The sequence below is a fragment of the Harpia harpyja genome, chromosome 13, assembly GCF_026419915.1.
Source record: "Harpia harpyja isolate bHarHar1 chromosome 13, bHarHar1 primary haplotype, whole genome shotgun sequence".
NCBI classification, from domain to species: Eukaryota; Metazoa; Chordata; class Aves; order Accipitriformes; family Accipitridae; genus Harpia; species Harpia harpyja.
In genome coordinates this window covers 33,780,253-33,794,942 of record NC_068952.1, presented here as the reverse complement: position 1 = coordinate 33,794,942, position 14,690 = coordinate 33,780,253, and the positions used below count along the sequence as shown (strand labels likewise).

Here is a 14,690-nt window from a genome sequence, read left to right as displayed (position 1 = left end):
TTTCCTGGCTGCTTTGTTCTAGGCATCCTAGAGGAGGATCATTTATCCGGCCAAACAAGGCAAATTTTGGAGTAGATTTTCTTACTGCAGTAAAGGATCGGTACGGATTGAATGATCAAGGTGTTCAACATGGAACAGAGAATACATTAGTATTTGGAAAGAAGACTGTGGAATTTGTTGGCATGGATTCTGTTGCAGAACAACAAAGGCAAGTGTAATATATGAAAATCTAAGATAGACTCTTAGCAATTGATTAGTCAAGTAGTAGTTCAACTGTAAGGAAAGGAAGCTGGCTGCCTTGCATATAATATTGTCATATCTCTAAAAGTAAGCCAAACTGCACTGTGGTGGAAGAGACAAGAAATCTTCCTATTGTGGCTTCATAATTTACCTGTTTTATGGATAGGAACTGGGATTATGTCATGTTTGTGTGCTCGCAATCCTCATTTTAATTTCACAAAGTAGAAGGTGATGATATTTAGGGAGGAATGAGCGAGATAAATTATCATGATATTGTCAATAATTATACACATGCACGGTCCTTTTTAAATAGTTGTATTTTAATATTTTCTTAATATTGTACAGTGTTATTTCATCTTTGTTTACTCATCTCAGTAATGACTTTGTAACTAAGAGAGGGTAACTAAAAGAGGGAAGGCAGAAAGTCACTACTGCTAGCGAAGAAGTCTTTCGGTCAGTTCATGTCATGTTCATTTATCTGGAAGGGTAGGAAAGGAATTAACTTAATGATGTGTAATAGATTGCAGTTTTAATGACCTCCAGCAGTAGAGAGGTATCAGTTCAGGAGGTGGCAATGTCCTTTTGAGCTGATATTCCACAACGATTTTCCCTTTGTCTCCAAGAACATACTAACCAGTCGAAAATACTCTTTTTTTTTTTGTCTTTTTTTAAGTGATACAAAGAATGCTCAAATAACTTAGAACCTCTTGCAAAAAGTATTACAAGAAACCTGTTTAACTTGGAATCTCTAATTAAATTCCAATTTTCATAGCTATATTTTGTCTGTTTTGTCACTCTTTTCAGTTGGATGAGGGTTGGTTGGGTTTTTTGGGGGGAGGGGGTTGTGGTTCAACCAGACCTATTTTGTAGTAGCAATGTAGAGGCAAAAAACAGAGGAGATGTGTCTGTTTTCGAGTAAGAAAGACACTGATATGTAGCAATCTGCACATTGCTAATTCTAAAGGAGATGATATGTATGAAAAGGGTATTATTTAGTTGTAACAACGAGGTATTTATACAACATGCCTACTTCTGTTTGAAGATTACTTAACAGAATGTTCTTTCTCCTTTAGCCAACTGAACCGACTGGTAGATATCTCAGTGCATGAGTGTGCAGTAAGCCATGCTGGTCAGAAAGAGGAAATCAGCAGAACATGTCCTAGTATCCTTTTTTGCTATATTACATGATACCACAAATAAAGTATATATTTTAGCATTCCAAGTGTTTACTTCAATGAATTATATTTGTTTCCTTTTATTAAAAAAAAGTTTTAAAATGCAGTTTATATTTAGAAGCTTAATGCAATGATTACAGAGTTAGAAAGTAGATATCTACAATTTTTGAGAGACAATGCAACTTGTGGATAAAAATAGAAATTTTGTCATAAGTTGCTACTGTAAGTGCAATTTCAGAAGGCTCCAGACATGGGTTGTTTTGTTTGTTTTTTTTTTTTTTTAATTTAACTCTAGAATAGATAACCCCATAAAAATCCAACTGATAATGTTCTGTAGGCACCAGAGGTTTCCAATATATAATAAATAATGTATTCAATATAATGTGTGTTGTAGCAATGTTGCAGAAGTATAAAGCAGGTATTACTTGTTCATTTATAAGGACTGGTAAGAGTTCCTGTCGATACAGGAATTAATCCATTTTAGGATCTGTAAAGTTAAGCTGTTTTATAAAACTGTAAGCCATTTCTGTAACTGAGCAGTAGTATCTCTTAGCCTAAACAAGTGTAATCTATTTCTGTTTGTTTGATTCAAAAACAAACCCTAATTTTAATTTCTGAAAAAGGAAGTTCAGATTTGAGATAAGTTTCTTAATGTGAAATTTCAGATATCAGGCATATAAATCTATCAAAAAATCTGATATCATCTTGGGAGACAGTAACAGCTATTGCTTCTCAAGTTCAAAATCTGGAAACACTTAATCTCAGGTATAAATATTTATATTTGGGTTTCTGTTCCTTTGGGGTAGGGACAAAAAAGAAGAGGCTCTTTTAGTTACGGAGTCAGCTTTCTAAAGGTAACTGGATGCCTCAATACTCATTTTAGTGGGAGCTAAGTTTTTAAATTCTTCTTGTTTAAATCTTGTCCTTAAACAACTCATGTGTGTGCTATATTTTTCAGACATCCCTTTTCAAGGAAAGACTAGGACCCTAGGAGTTTAGCATCTGTATAAAACTAAATTCTGGAGAAGTGCTTGGGACAGATGGATGTTGACTGGAGTTTGTAAAATTAGAAAAATCACAGTTGTCTGAAAAATAGAATACAGATTTCAGCCATTAAACATTTACAGGGATTTAGGCATTTGTCAATGTGTTCTGCATAACAGATTTCATCATTTTAATGCAAATTGGCTTGTTGGCTAGGGAGACTGGAATAAAATGCATTATAGATTTTTACAGGGTGCTGTAGACTCTTTTAAGCAGTTAGACTGAAGGTAAAAAAAAGTTACTCAGAGTACTTTTCTAGAAATGAGGAAACAGGGAGTATAGAAACTTAGGTTTACAGCTTAATACGGTGCCCTTATATACTTCTGTGACATCTAAGACAATTAATTCTCTTTTAAATTTTAAAGCTTAGTTTGCCCCAAGGCAGAACTGACTTAACGTTTATGCATCCGCTTTGCATGTGTGCAGTGAGTCAGGTTTGCAGCAAGGAGACCACCTTCACAGCAGACATAGCCAAATTTGCTGTGTGCATGTGCAGCAGGTCAGACTCTCCGGATACTTGTGCGCAGGGTCAGCATGTTACTGGCAGGGTGTGGGGACTCTGCTGGCAGATGGGCCCCTCAGAGGCAGCCAAGACCTTGAGGTGGCACCGCTGCAGGAGTTTGCAGCCTGCCTGTGAAAGTGCAGTAGTAACACATCCTCATCACTTAAAAATCTCTCTTAGCATTTTTTAGTTAGGTTTAGCAGTAGCTATCTGTTTGCCTTCTAGGTTTGCAAACCCATTTGGGTTTTTTTCATGAGCTTAGAGATTTTTTGCTACATAGAAAAAGTGTAAAGTAAATATATTTTCATTTTCTTTTAAAGTTGTTCCAAGTGTCTTAAGACTTTATCTCTGGTTTTTATTATTGATATATTCTGACAGCCCAGGCAAGTCTTTATTTAGGAGCCCACTTTTGTTTAAGAATGATGCTTTACGAACAGTCATGCCAAACTAAAATATCCATAATGCTTTAACCCCACCTTAAGTATTCCAAGACCCAGTCTATTCCTGCCCTGAGATGATGCTGTTAAGAACTGTAAACTAGGGGAAAATCTCTTGTACAGTGATGACATTGGAAAAGGAGGGAGGATGTTGTGAAGTAAAGCTGCAAATCCATCAAAACAAGAAAGAATTCACAAAATAATTTCAAAATGAAGAACATTTCTAGTATACACCTATACACTATAGCTGGCACATGGCAGAATAATTTTCTGGTGTGGACTAGCACAATAGATTAAAGTTTGTAAATAGTTAGCAGCCTAAACCACTAATTTTGAGAAGTTAATGTTATAGGTGCAACTTCAGGAAGTTTGTTTTATTGTCAAGGTTAACACCTTGACTGCTGACTCTTCAAGTGGAGTTGTTCAGCTGTTTTGGAGGTCTTACTAGTCATTGAAGACAGCAGCAGGGCAATAGGACTGAAGGCAGAAACCCAAAATAAGACTTTTTTTTTTTTAGAGTCTTGGAGATCTGTGTTGAGATTAGCAGCTTCCAAAGCCTTCATTGTACAGTATGCATAATGTAGCTAAAACAATTGAAAGTGATGTAAGCTAAATTGAAATAAATACCAAGTTAATTTGATAAAAAAGTGACCCCAGGTTTTTTATTTGTTGTTATAGTTAATGTGACAAAAATGTATTTTTTTAGAATAGTTGTAGATTTTCCATTTTCTTCAATATTTAGCACTGAACAGCTGTTTGCAACCTGGGTGCTATTTGTAAATCTAACTTTGCCTAGAGCGTATGTTCTCATGATCTATTATTATCAGCATGCATGAGAATACAGAGAATTTATATTAATTCACCTACAATAATTTTTTTAGTTTTTCATCATTGAGAAGTGTAGTCTAGACTGAAGGGTTTTCAGAAGTTATTTGTGATAAAATTGGAAAGCAAAATGGGATTGATGACAGAATCTGATCCTTATAACTACAAAGTGAAATAGTCTGAATTTGGTTTTTATTGTTTTGACCTGTTTACTTGAAAAAAGAAAGACATTAGCAGGTAAGTCTGTTAATGAATTTTTTGTGCAAGGAATGTTGGAAGAAGAATAAAAGTGATTAGCCATCCACCTGGCTCTCTAAAAGCTTGTTTAAATGGGGATATTTAACCCATAAGTATGTAACTGTAACTACAGTGATAGATTTTTATCATAATATGCAGGTAGATCAGATCTTAGGAAAGAAATAAAAACTTTTGTTTGGGGGTGAGTAATGAAAAGTAATTTGAAGACTGCAGATTTGAGAATCTTTTAACTGTTTTATAGTGTTATATTGCTATTTAGAGTGGATTTTACATCCTTTTGTTTTACTGGGGACTGGATAGTCATGTAGGCTCTTTATTTTCAATTGACACTAAGGAGTTTAAGCCCAAAATCTGACTTTGTTTCATTTAATAGTAATGAAAATCATTCTTTTCATATTCAAAACTTAGGGAAGGAAAAGGGGGGAAGGAGGCCACAGATGAATAACTATGCATTCATGAAGTAGGAAAGTAAATGAGGAAGGAGTACATTTTAATATAACTAGACAGTATTTTATAATATTTTAAAATATGTGACAACTTGGCAGTGACTTTTTAAATTTCTTTGTGTAAATTGTTTTTGTCTTTCACACATAATTCCAAATTAGTCACTCAAATGTAATTACTCATTATGCTGATAATTATTCTTTTTACACAGTGAAAACAAAATGAAATTTCCATCTACATCAACTTCTGTATCCAGTGTATTTTCAAAATTGAGGATTCTGGCACTTAATCAAACTCAGATAACATGGACAGAGGTAATAACCTTTCGTGGTTTTATTTTTATTTATGTTGTTAGGTTTATGAGGCAAGGAAAGCACAATGAACATTTATGCATTATGTTATTCTACTGAATGTAATCATCCTTAGAAAAGGTGCTACGGTGTAACTGTATTAGTTACGTATTAATTAATGTAGTTCCTACATAATGTAGGAAGTGATATTGTCACAGGAGTCTAATAAGAAACATTTAACTTCATCCAGGTTTGTAAATTGCCAAGTCAAGATAAAACAGTTGGAGTATAATATAATTTCATGTCCCAAAGGTTTGGGTGAATGAAAACTTCTTGTTTCCTTGTAGTTATTAAAGGCTTATCTGTATTTTTATGCATGTAATAGAACAAATGCAAATGGAAAGAACGCATGTCATTATGACACAAAGTACTTGTTTTGGCATCGCTTTGCATCAGCAGGAGATTTGCTTAGTGTCTTTGCACATACTGACAATTCTCGAAATACATGAAGCCTGGTTATATGCAACACAGATACAGCACAGAATAAACAAAGCTCTGGCTTGTTCCAGGGACTGAAACATGCAAACATTTAAATGACTCTCCCCTAATACGATGTCTTATTAAGAGTGGAGTCCTGTTGTCAAATATGTTATCAGTGGGCCTTTCTTCAGAGATGGAGCTTATGAAGCACATCTCAGTAGTGCCATGTTACTTATAACGGCTTGTAAATTCCAGCCCATTATTTGGATTTGTCAGGGGCAGATTTTGTATGTACTGCATTGTGAAATTACCTGAATTTTCAGATACTTGCTGCCAGCTACTATCCAGTAATAGAGCACTTACAAAAACTGGGGTTTGAGTTAAGTAGAAAGAAACTTCATTCTCTTCTCTTGCAGCAGGGCTAGAGGAGGGTCATTGCTATATTTCAGTTTAGTGTCCATTCACTGTGGGCTTAAACCAGCAGTGGGGTTTATGCTAGGACAGTTGATAATCATTCCATAATAGCAGCAATATGAATGGGGAAGTGAATGGAAGAATTAAGTGGCTACAAACACTTTAAATGTCCTCTAGTGCTCATCAGAGTAAATCTGTGCATTGTGGTGTTTAAAATGTTGGCAGCTGCCAGCAGCTGTCCTCCATATCAGGGTGGCCGAAAGGCTGGTTGGAGCCATTGCTTCAGGCAGATTAGAGTTCTCTAGGGGTAGCCTTCAAGAGAGAAGCTCCAGGTTAGTCGGAGGAGTTTAAAATTACGTAGCTTTTGCATTTGTTTTTGAAAGTCTGCTCTAGCTGACGATTCATCATAGGCAATAAAGACATTTTTGGTTCCGAAATCTTTTTTTATAAAATTGAAATTTGCTTGATTCATTCCTTTATAAGTGGGGAGACATAAGCCTGTGCTTAAAAGTGGTGTTCCACAGCAGCCAAATAAAAGGGAAAAAATAAAGAGACCTACCTGACATTAATAATCTGTGAACAAACCACTTGAAAATGTTACTGCTTAAGCTATATGGGGAGTTACTTGGAAAAGTCAACTTTTTAATAGACAATAATAATGAATATGATCCAGGCAAAAGAGAAATACAGTGATTGTCAATGGGAATATAAGCAAAGTCTGAAAATCCTGGAAATATTTTAATTAAAATTAAAACAATTTAATGGTGAACAGCATTTCAAAATAACTTATTGCCATATGTAAGAATATATGGCATGGAATAGTTTTAAAGAAGAGCAGACTTGTGGTGTTTTTTTCATTTGTTCCTCCTCTGTTTTGTAATATTTTTCACAGTAGAGGGACATGCTCAACTGTTCTGCAATTCTGTGTAACTCCACATTTACATGCCTTGAGCATCAGTTTTCCAAAAAGTTCTTTCATTAGTATATTATATGCATATATCTAAATACATCTGAGATGTCTATTAATATATCATTTTAAAAGTTTATTACTGTATAATTGTCAATTGATTATTCAAAACGTAATATATAACCTTCAAGGGGGAAAGATGTCCTGTAAATGTCTTACAATTAGAAGCCATTGACTTAGAAATTTAATTAATGCATTTGAGAGTAATGAATTCATATTTATGGCTCCAAAACCATTTTTTCTTATTCAGCGTTTAGATCATAATGTTATATTTGACATTCTGTTTTCAAACTAAGATCTTATATTTATAAAATAATCTACTATTATACAGGGTAAAAGAAAAATCTGGGTTAGAGCAGAGGTGCAGGATCATGTTTCTGACACTGGCAAGTAGGAGGTAGTTGGGAAAAATTCTTGGCGAAGGGTAAGCATATGGTACGAGCTTCTTATAAAGTAATCTGAAATTCTGGGGCTTCCTGAGCTGGAGACTATATATCTGTATTTAATTAATACTTGTGGATTTTTTGTTTCATGGTTTATCTAACTATGTTAAGAACACATTTGAAAATTTTTATATCCACATCTTTTAACATCAGTTTAATTATGTGCTGTATGAAAAAATATCCTTTTTGGGTTTTGATCTTGCTGCCTGACCATTTCATTGAATAATTCCCAATATTTTATATGCAAGTAACTGAGAACAGCTATTCTCTGTTTCATAGCTTTGATGATTCTTCTTAAGCTTCTTTGTGCCTTTCCAATTTATGTTATTTGCTTCCTGGGATAAAGAGGCTAAAAATACAGGAACATCATGGACTTACATGGTGACAATTGTTTCTTGTCTTTATTTCTTTTGCAATAGGTCTTGGATTTCAGTTTTTTGATCAGCAGTGGCTACTCCACTGGCTAGTCACCCCAACCTCCCCACCAGCTATCCACAACAAGCCCCCAATCTTTCCTGAATGTTAATTCGGTTTCAGACCTGTGAACTTTTGTTTCTGTATGGAAGCTGTTTTAAGCAACAGTTGAAAATTCAGCAGTTTTGAGTTTCTTAGAATTGTGATGTGACTGTCATTTGGTTTTGGCAATTTTTTAGTCATTTGGTCAGTCTGTTGAAAAGTCTTCTGATACTTCAGTTTTGTGCAGTTTTTCTATTCCATCCGTCACAACACAGGGCTTTTGTGGGGGAATCCCCCAAAGATTCTCTGTAGTGAACATGCACCTAATTTCTCTTGACTGTGCAGGCTTCTTTTCATGCTTCTTCATCGCTAATAGATAAACTATTTTGGTCTGCCTTGTTAACATAGGGAAACACTATCCAAATTAAAGAGATAAAATATTGGTGTGTCCTGCTTTTGCTCTGGAGCAGGAAAAGTATCTGAATTTATAAGTTTACATGTGTTACAGATATGGCAGTGTTACTGAAATCCGGAAGAAAACTCCTTAACACCAATGTGAAGTTAAGAAGCAGGCGCTTTGTTTATCGCAGCGCTGGGGACACGGGGGATCGCTCCTCCAAAGGCGTGTCCAACTTAGTATCAAAATCCATCAGTTTTTATAGACTTTTTCTGTCAGGTCATTGTGACATAAGCTCTTTACATAAAAATGCATACTATGCTTGTTCTTAAATTTAACCTTTATAATGATTGGTCCTTTGATTATATAACCTTATCAATATTCTTATTTAAAAACAATCATTGGTCAGTTACACTTAGCTCTACTGATTGGAATCTTCGATGCTCAAATCAAGATGGGAAGGGTAAGGGGGTTTCCAAGCAGCAAACTGGTGTCTGTAACGGTTTCCTTAGTTTCTTGAAACAAAACATAGAAAAACCAGTAACTTCCTGGTGAGGTTTCTTTGGTTAGCTATTTCAAACTTTAACAATATTAAGGTTCCTATAGTCACACATAACACAGTTCCTAAAGTTTCTATGGCTACATTTCAAACTTAACAATCCTATACATTATGCTTCACAATGTTACTTCTTAATCAAACCTAACTCTACTATGTGATTGAATTTTGATTTCTTTACCAGAATATTTGCAACAGCAGCAGGATGAAGTTTTGTATTTTTTGGTGTGAAGCAGTTGAGCCCCAAATCATATGCCCACACTTGAAGAGATCTCAGTGTTAATATTTCATATTGTATATATAATGAGACAGTTATATATACATCCAGCTGTATAACTTCATACAGCTGTAATGGAGAGAATGAAGGATAGTTGATGAAAGGAGGCTTTTTGGTGTGTAGGATAGTGGACATGTATAGGAGAATCATTTAGCTATATACATAACAAATTGAATTTGATTGTCCAGATTTCTGACCTTCACTGCTTCGTAACCTCCTTTAAAACAAGCTTTAGGCAATTATGCTGTGCATGTGTACGTCTCTGTTCTTGCATTTCAAAAACTTTGAATCTGCTAGCCAGTTACAAACACATTTTGAAAAGAGGTGGGGGCTTAAAAATAATTTGTTACCTACAGGTTCCAAGAAAATAGGAATGTAGATGGAAGAAAGAGCCCCTCTAAGTTTGCTAACCAAGGAAGGAGTAGCAGGATGAGCTCACACTTGATTTGACTCTGGAGAATACACACAAGAAAAACCTCAGAGAAAAAAATAATTTGCGACTCAGAGGCACAAACCTATAGAAAACCAGCCAGTTCCAGTGCTTATGGAACTCCCACTTGCTAAAACTGCAAATTTTTTGACACTGTCACAATTGCCCACAAAACTGGGGTTTATGCCAGCATTTTCTATTGCTTTGTAATATGTGTTTATTTTTAAAAGTTGTGTTATCTATCTGCTGTAGATGTTTGTAAAAAATAAATCTTTATGAAGTAAAATCATAATTTTAATGTAATTTCAGGACATAAGATTTAAAACAAATGCATCTTTGTTCAATTTGTAGCCTTTTTGAACTAATTTGTTTTCTTCAGAGTACTTGAAAACTTCAGGATATGTGCTGACTTAATGCAATTCTTGGTTTTTAGTGGTTTCATGTGCTGGCACAGTCCCATGACAGAGAAGCTTTCAAGCTCTGATAAATTAAGACATTTTAAAAGTCTGTCAGAGCCGATGAGATGTGCAGAAGTTCCAGAACCATTAGCAGTCGAGTGTATACTGCCATTTCCTCACTTCATCATAGGGAAAATCTGATCACTCCAACCCCACTGAATAAAATAATAAACAAACTCAGTTTGCAGGTCACACAGTCTGAGGTAGGTGAGCTGCTAGCCTCAAGCCTGGAACTGCAAGTCCTGTGACTGTGCAGAACCCCTTTGATGTCACCTCTGCTGGTAGATCCAGACACAGGAAAGAACCAGCCGGAAGAAAGGGAGGGCTAGGCAATCCGTAACACTTGTTTCCCTGTTTTGGGGAGCTATGGCTTGTTCTGAACGTGTTCTGAGGAAATCTGCATAAAGTATAATTTCTGGAATAATTTTTCCCAACTTTTGTTATATTAAATGAAGTTTTGCTCTTAGGTTCTTCTTTGTGCTCCAGGATGGCCAGCACTTGAAGAATTGTACCTTACTTCTAATAATATTACAGTTTTGGAAAGGTAAGATGAGTAACATCAGTCAGTCGTTTGTGACTGATGTACTGCAAAGTTATATCGCAGATAAAGTTACATTCCTGTAATGTTTACATCACCATGACATAATTGTAAAATAAACAATGCAAACTTCACATGATGTACTTCAAAACATTTACAAATGCACACAATCGTTTGCATGCAGTTATACACTTAGAAAACTAGTGTTTTCATTAACAAATAACTTCAAATGTTCTGTGTTTGTGTTTGGTTGGGGTTTTTTTCCCCACTGTGGCAGGCCTGATAATGTCCTGCAGACCCTGAAGTTGTTGGATCTTTCAGACAACCAGTTACTGGATGGAAATCAGCTGCATCTAATAGCACATCTCCCCAGGTAGCTGTTAAAACAAATTTGCTGAGAATTCTTTGTCCTTGGCTGTTCATCTCCATAGTCTTTGTTGACTGAAATATGGTAGTTTTGATTTTGCATGGAAGATTTATGGAATCTTGAAATGGAGGCATTTTGCCCTCTTGAGGAGAGTAACTGAATTATTTAATGGAGCTATTTTAATTTAATCTTATTTTTGTTGTATAGTAAAACATTCTTAAGCTGTATGTATGTTATTAGGTTTCCATTATATACTTACAAAAGGGAAGTGATTTATCACGTTATTAAGTTCTTTATATATTAGTATGCACAGGGTTTTATCCAAGATGACAGGACTGTAGAGTTGGTGTGGAGTGGCAAAGCAAAGGAGCTATGGAAGTTGTTTCTTAGGAACAGTTTTCTGACCATGACAGTGTAATGCAGGTTCAGCAGCAGCTGCACAGCCATTTCAGGGTCGTTGGAGCCTGCAGAAAGCCGTTGGGCAGTTTGTTGGAAGGTGTCACTCCTGAGGCTGACAGGCTAAAGGTCATTGGTGATGGACACTTGCCATGAGCACTTTACACCCCTGGTGCCTACTTTTTTGTCCTTTGTAAAGAAAGCAAAACAAAGAGGGGTTGGAGGGAGGTAAAAAGTGTGGTGATAATTCTTCCCTGTCTCTGTTATCTGCTCTTGATTATTAACTATGGGGAAGGTTACTGTTGTTACTTGACTGGTAGAGGTGTGTGGCACGTCCTCTGCACAGGCACTCTTTTGGAAGTTTCAGTGCTTTTTTGGGGTAGCTTAAAGACTTTGAAAGAGATGTTTGGGGTTTTGGGGGGGGGGTTGGTTTTTTGTTTGGTTTTTTTTTTTTTAATTTGAAGCACAACAAAAACCCCCAAACAGTATAATTCCCATACTGCATTGGGTAAATGTATTTCTGCTTTCTCAAAAGAATGTCTGTGGCAATACCCTTTACACAGATTGTTCTGGTTTACTGTACTCTCAATAGCAGCGTCTTTATGGTAGTTACAGGCTTGAGCTACGATTCCTTGCTTTGGGATTACCATCCAGGGAAAGTAGGTGTGTGTTCCTTAAGCACTTCAGTTACAGTGACTGGAAAATTGTGGGACTAATATGATGGGTTTGCTATTTGCAGAATTATTATCTTGCACTGTACACCAGAATAGCAGCCATGATTTTAATTAGCCACAAGCTATTTAAAAAAATCGTTTGGAAAATCACATTGTTTAAATCCAGGAGCCATTTTGAAAGCTTGAAATTATTGCACTTTGTCTGAAAAATTCATTCCCTGAACACTCTGCTGAAGTCTGGGTACTGTCTGTGAAGCTGCTGTTCATTTGTCAGTGATTATGCATCATGTCAAAAGTTTATTAGATCTTTGTGTAAAAAGAAATTGAGGTAGTATTTCTTTACAAAAAACTTCCCGTACCATGTACAGTAATCATTGTATCTATTAAATTTCAGATTAGAACAGCTAATACTTAGAAACACTGGAATATCTTCTATACACTTTCCTGATGCTGGATTTGGTATGTAAAAGGAGTAATTTATTTATAGCTTTGTAATTCTGTTTACAAGACAATAGTGAAAACTTTAAATAAACTTACTCTTTTTCCTAGGATGCAAGACTAAAATGTTTCCTTCACTAAAACGCCTTGCAATAAATGACAATAAGATATCACAGGTAGGTTAGATTGTGATAGTTTCACATTTTGTAAATACACGTATCTTTGCTTAAGAGTAACTTGCAATTTGCTTTTTTAAAATTTCTTTGATCATATGTGTAAGATCCTGAGGTAACTATTGAATACTTTGATCAACACAGAGGCATAATTTAAAAATTTAAAAACATTTCTTAACATCTCAGTTAGTTAAACAAACATGTTTATGGTAGCTAGTCATATCCCTCTGCTACCTCATAATTCCTCTCGCAGAATTCTATTGATCTAAAATGCTGAGTAGTTCCTTGTTTGGTTGGTTTTTTTTTAACTTAGTTAAACGTAATGCAGTTTTTTCTTTAGCTAAATGAACAGGATGAAAGTTCTTGGTTCTGCTGACCAAAAGAATAGTTTCAGTCATGGTCATTGTACAGCAAAAGTCAATGTTATTGTGTATTGTTCTGAAATGAAGTATGTTTTATGTTTCCTCCAAAGACTGTTCCCTTCCATTTCAGTGGTCAACTATCAATGAGCTTGATAAACTGTCGAGTTTGCAGTCGCTGCAGTGTCACAATAACCCTTTCATGGACACAGAGAAGAACCCAGAGACCCTGAGACAGCTAATTATTGCCAAGATAAGTCAACTGGAGGTTTTGAACAAGTCTGAGGTACGTGATACTTCAACAAATTGCATGAGTCTGGAGAAAAACATTAAATCATTACCTGAGGAATTGTTTTCAGTTTCTTTTAAGAAAGACTACTGTTTGTTTGGGTGCAGGAAAAGTAAAGTGATGACTATTCCATCACCTAGTCAATGGGGCATGCCATAGGGCTACAAGATCCAGCCCTGTTTGTGAACGCTGCTGACTCAGTGGGGACTAGGACAAGATGGAGGAATGGTGGGTTTTTTTCAAGCGCCTGAGTTGTGTTGAAGTTGCAGGATTGTTAACAAAACCATACTCCGGCCAAAAAAAAAAAAGAAAAAGCAGCATAGTTGAATCTGTTTCACTGACAGTAATACAAGCATTTGCCTTCTGTAATAGGAGAATAGCATTATCTAAACCAAATCAAACTTTCAGCAAACATTTATCATAAAAGAGAGCAGAAGCAGCCTCTGTTCCATATCTACAAAAAACCTCCTTGCATCATCATATGCAGTAACATCTTTGCTTAGCTATTCATTTATGGATCGGTCAGTACATGGAGGTGGGTGTTGTAAGATTCTTAATAGCTTTAAAATGTACTGAGTATATGGATCAGTCAGTACTTGGGGATGGGTTTGTAAGATTCTTGGTTGCGTTAAAACATACTGCACACCCAAGTGAGAGCAAGGAGTCAGTGTCATTAATTAGATTTTCTTCTCTGGAAAGTTGTATAATTACATTATGTGCCATTCCTGTGCCAGTACAGATCCTTCCTGCTGAAAGAAAAGGAGCAGAGCTTGATTATCGCAAAATATTTGGAAATGACTGGCTAGCAGCTGGTGGGAATTGGAACCCGGAGAAAAACAAACCAAGTGAAGAATTTCTTGCTGCCCATCCCAGATACCCATCGCTTTGTCTTAGTAAGTACAAAAGTACAGTAAAATTAGCATTTCCTCACTTCTGGCACTGCAGTAGCGCTGGTTCGGTCTCTCTTCAGTTCTCCTTCCCCTTGATGCTTTTTCCATGTGCTTCTGCTGCCTCAGCAAAGCCCACCCTTTGGCAGGCCTGTGTGCAAATGGCTTTTGCTTCCACGGGGCAGCTGCATAGTACTGCACCCTTCTGGGCACTGCTGCCTCCCGGGTGACACCTGCGAGCATCTGCCCCATACTCTACTGGTGAGCAGGCAGTGGCTGTCTCCACCTGGGGCTTCTTTAAAGTGGGCATGTTAAGCAGCACCTCCATGTGCCTGTCACCTGCTCCACCCCATCCCATGTGCCTGTACACCCTCCTAAATGCTCTAGCAGTTGATGAAGGCTCATGTCTGCAGTGCTTGGTGTTGCAGGAGCCTACCACTTTGTATACTTGGTATCCCAGCTGCTGAGGGAACTGA

At 36.4% G+C, this 14,690-nt stretch overlaps 1 protein-coding gene across 5 annotated transcripts in view; it reads left to right on the top strand.

The window, feature by feature from the left end:
* Nucleotides 1-14,690, top strand: part of TBCE (tubulin folding cofactor E) — a 29,857-nt gene that overhangs the window by 11,765 nt on the left and 3,402 nt on the right. For all 5 annotated transcript variants that reach the window (XR_008238073.1, XM_052806743.1, XM_052806742.1 and 2 more), the window contains exons 4-13: nucleotides 23-208; nucleotides 1,314-1,402; nucleotides 2,081-2,180; nucleotides 5,137-5,239; nucleotides 10,561-10,637; nucleotides 10,909-11,004; nucleotides 12,463-12,527; nucleotides 12,618-12,682; nucleotides 13,172-13,324; nucleotides 14,067-14,220. Coding sequence is in view for 4 of the 5 variants with exons in the window: in XM_052806743.1 (XP_052662703.1) it covers nucleotides 23-208; nucleotides 1,314-1,402; nucleotides 2,081-2,180; nucleotides 5,137-5,239; nucleotides 10,561-10,637; nucleotides 10,909-11,004; nucleotides 12,463-12,527; nucleotides 12,618-12,682; nucleotides 13,172-13,324; nucleotides 14,067-14,220 (1,088 nt within the window). In the remaining variant the exon portion in view is untranslated. The remainder of the gene's footprint in view (nucleotides 1-22; nucleotides 209-1,313; nucleotides 1,403-2,080; nucleotides 2,181-5,136; nucleotides 5,240-10,560; nucleotides 10,638-10,908; nucleotides 11,005-12,462; nucleotides 12,528-12,617; nucleotides 12,683-13,171; nucleotides 13,325-14,066; nucleotides 14,221-14,690) is intronic.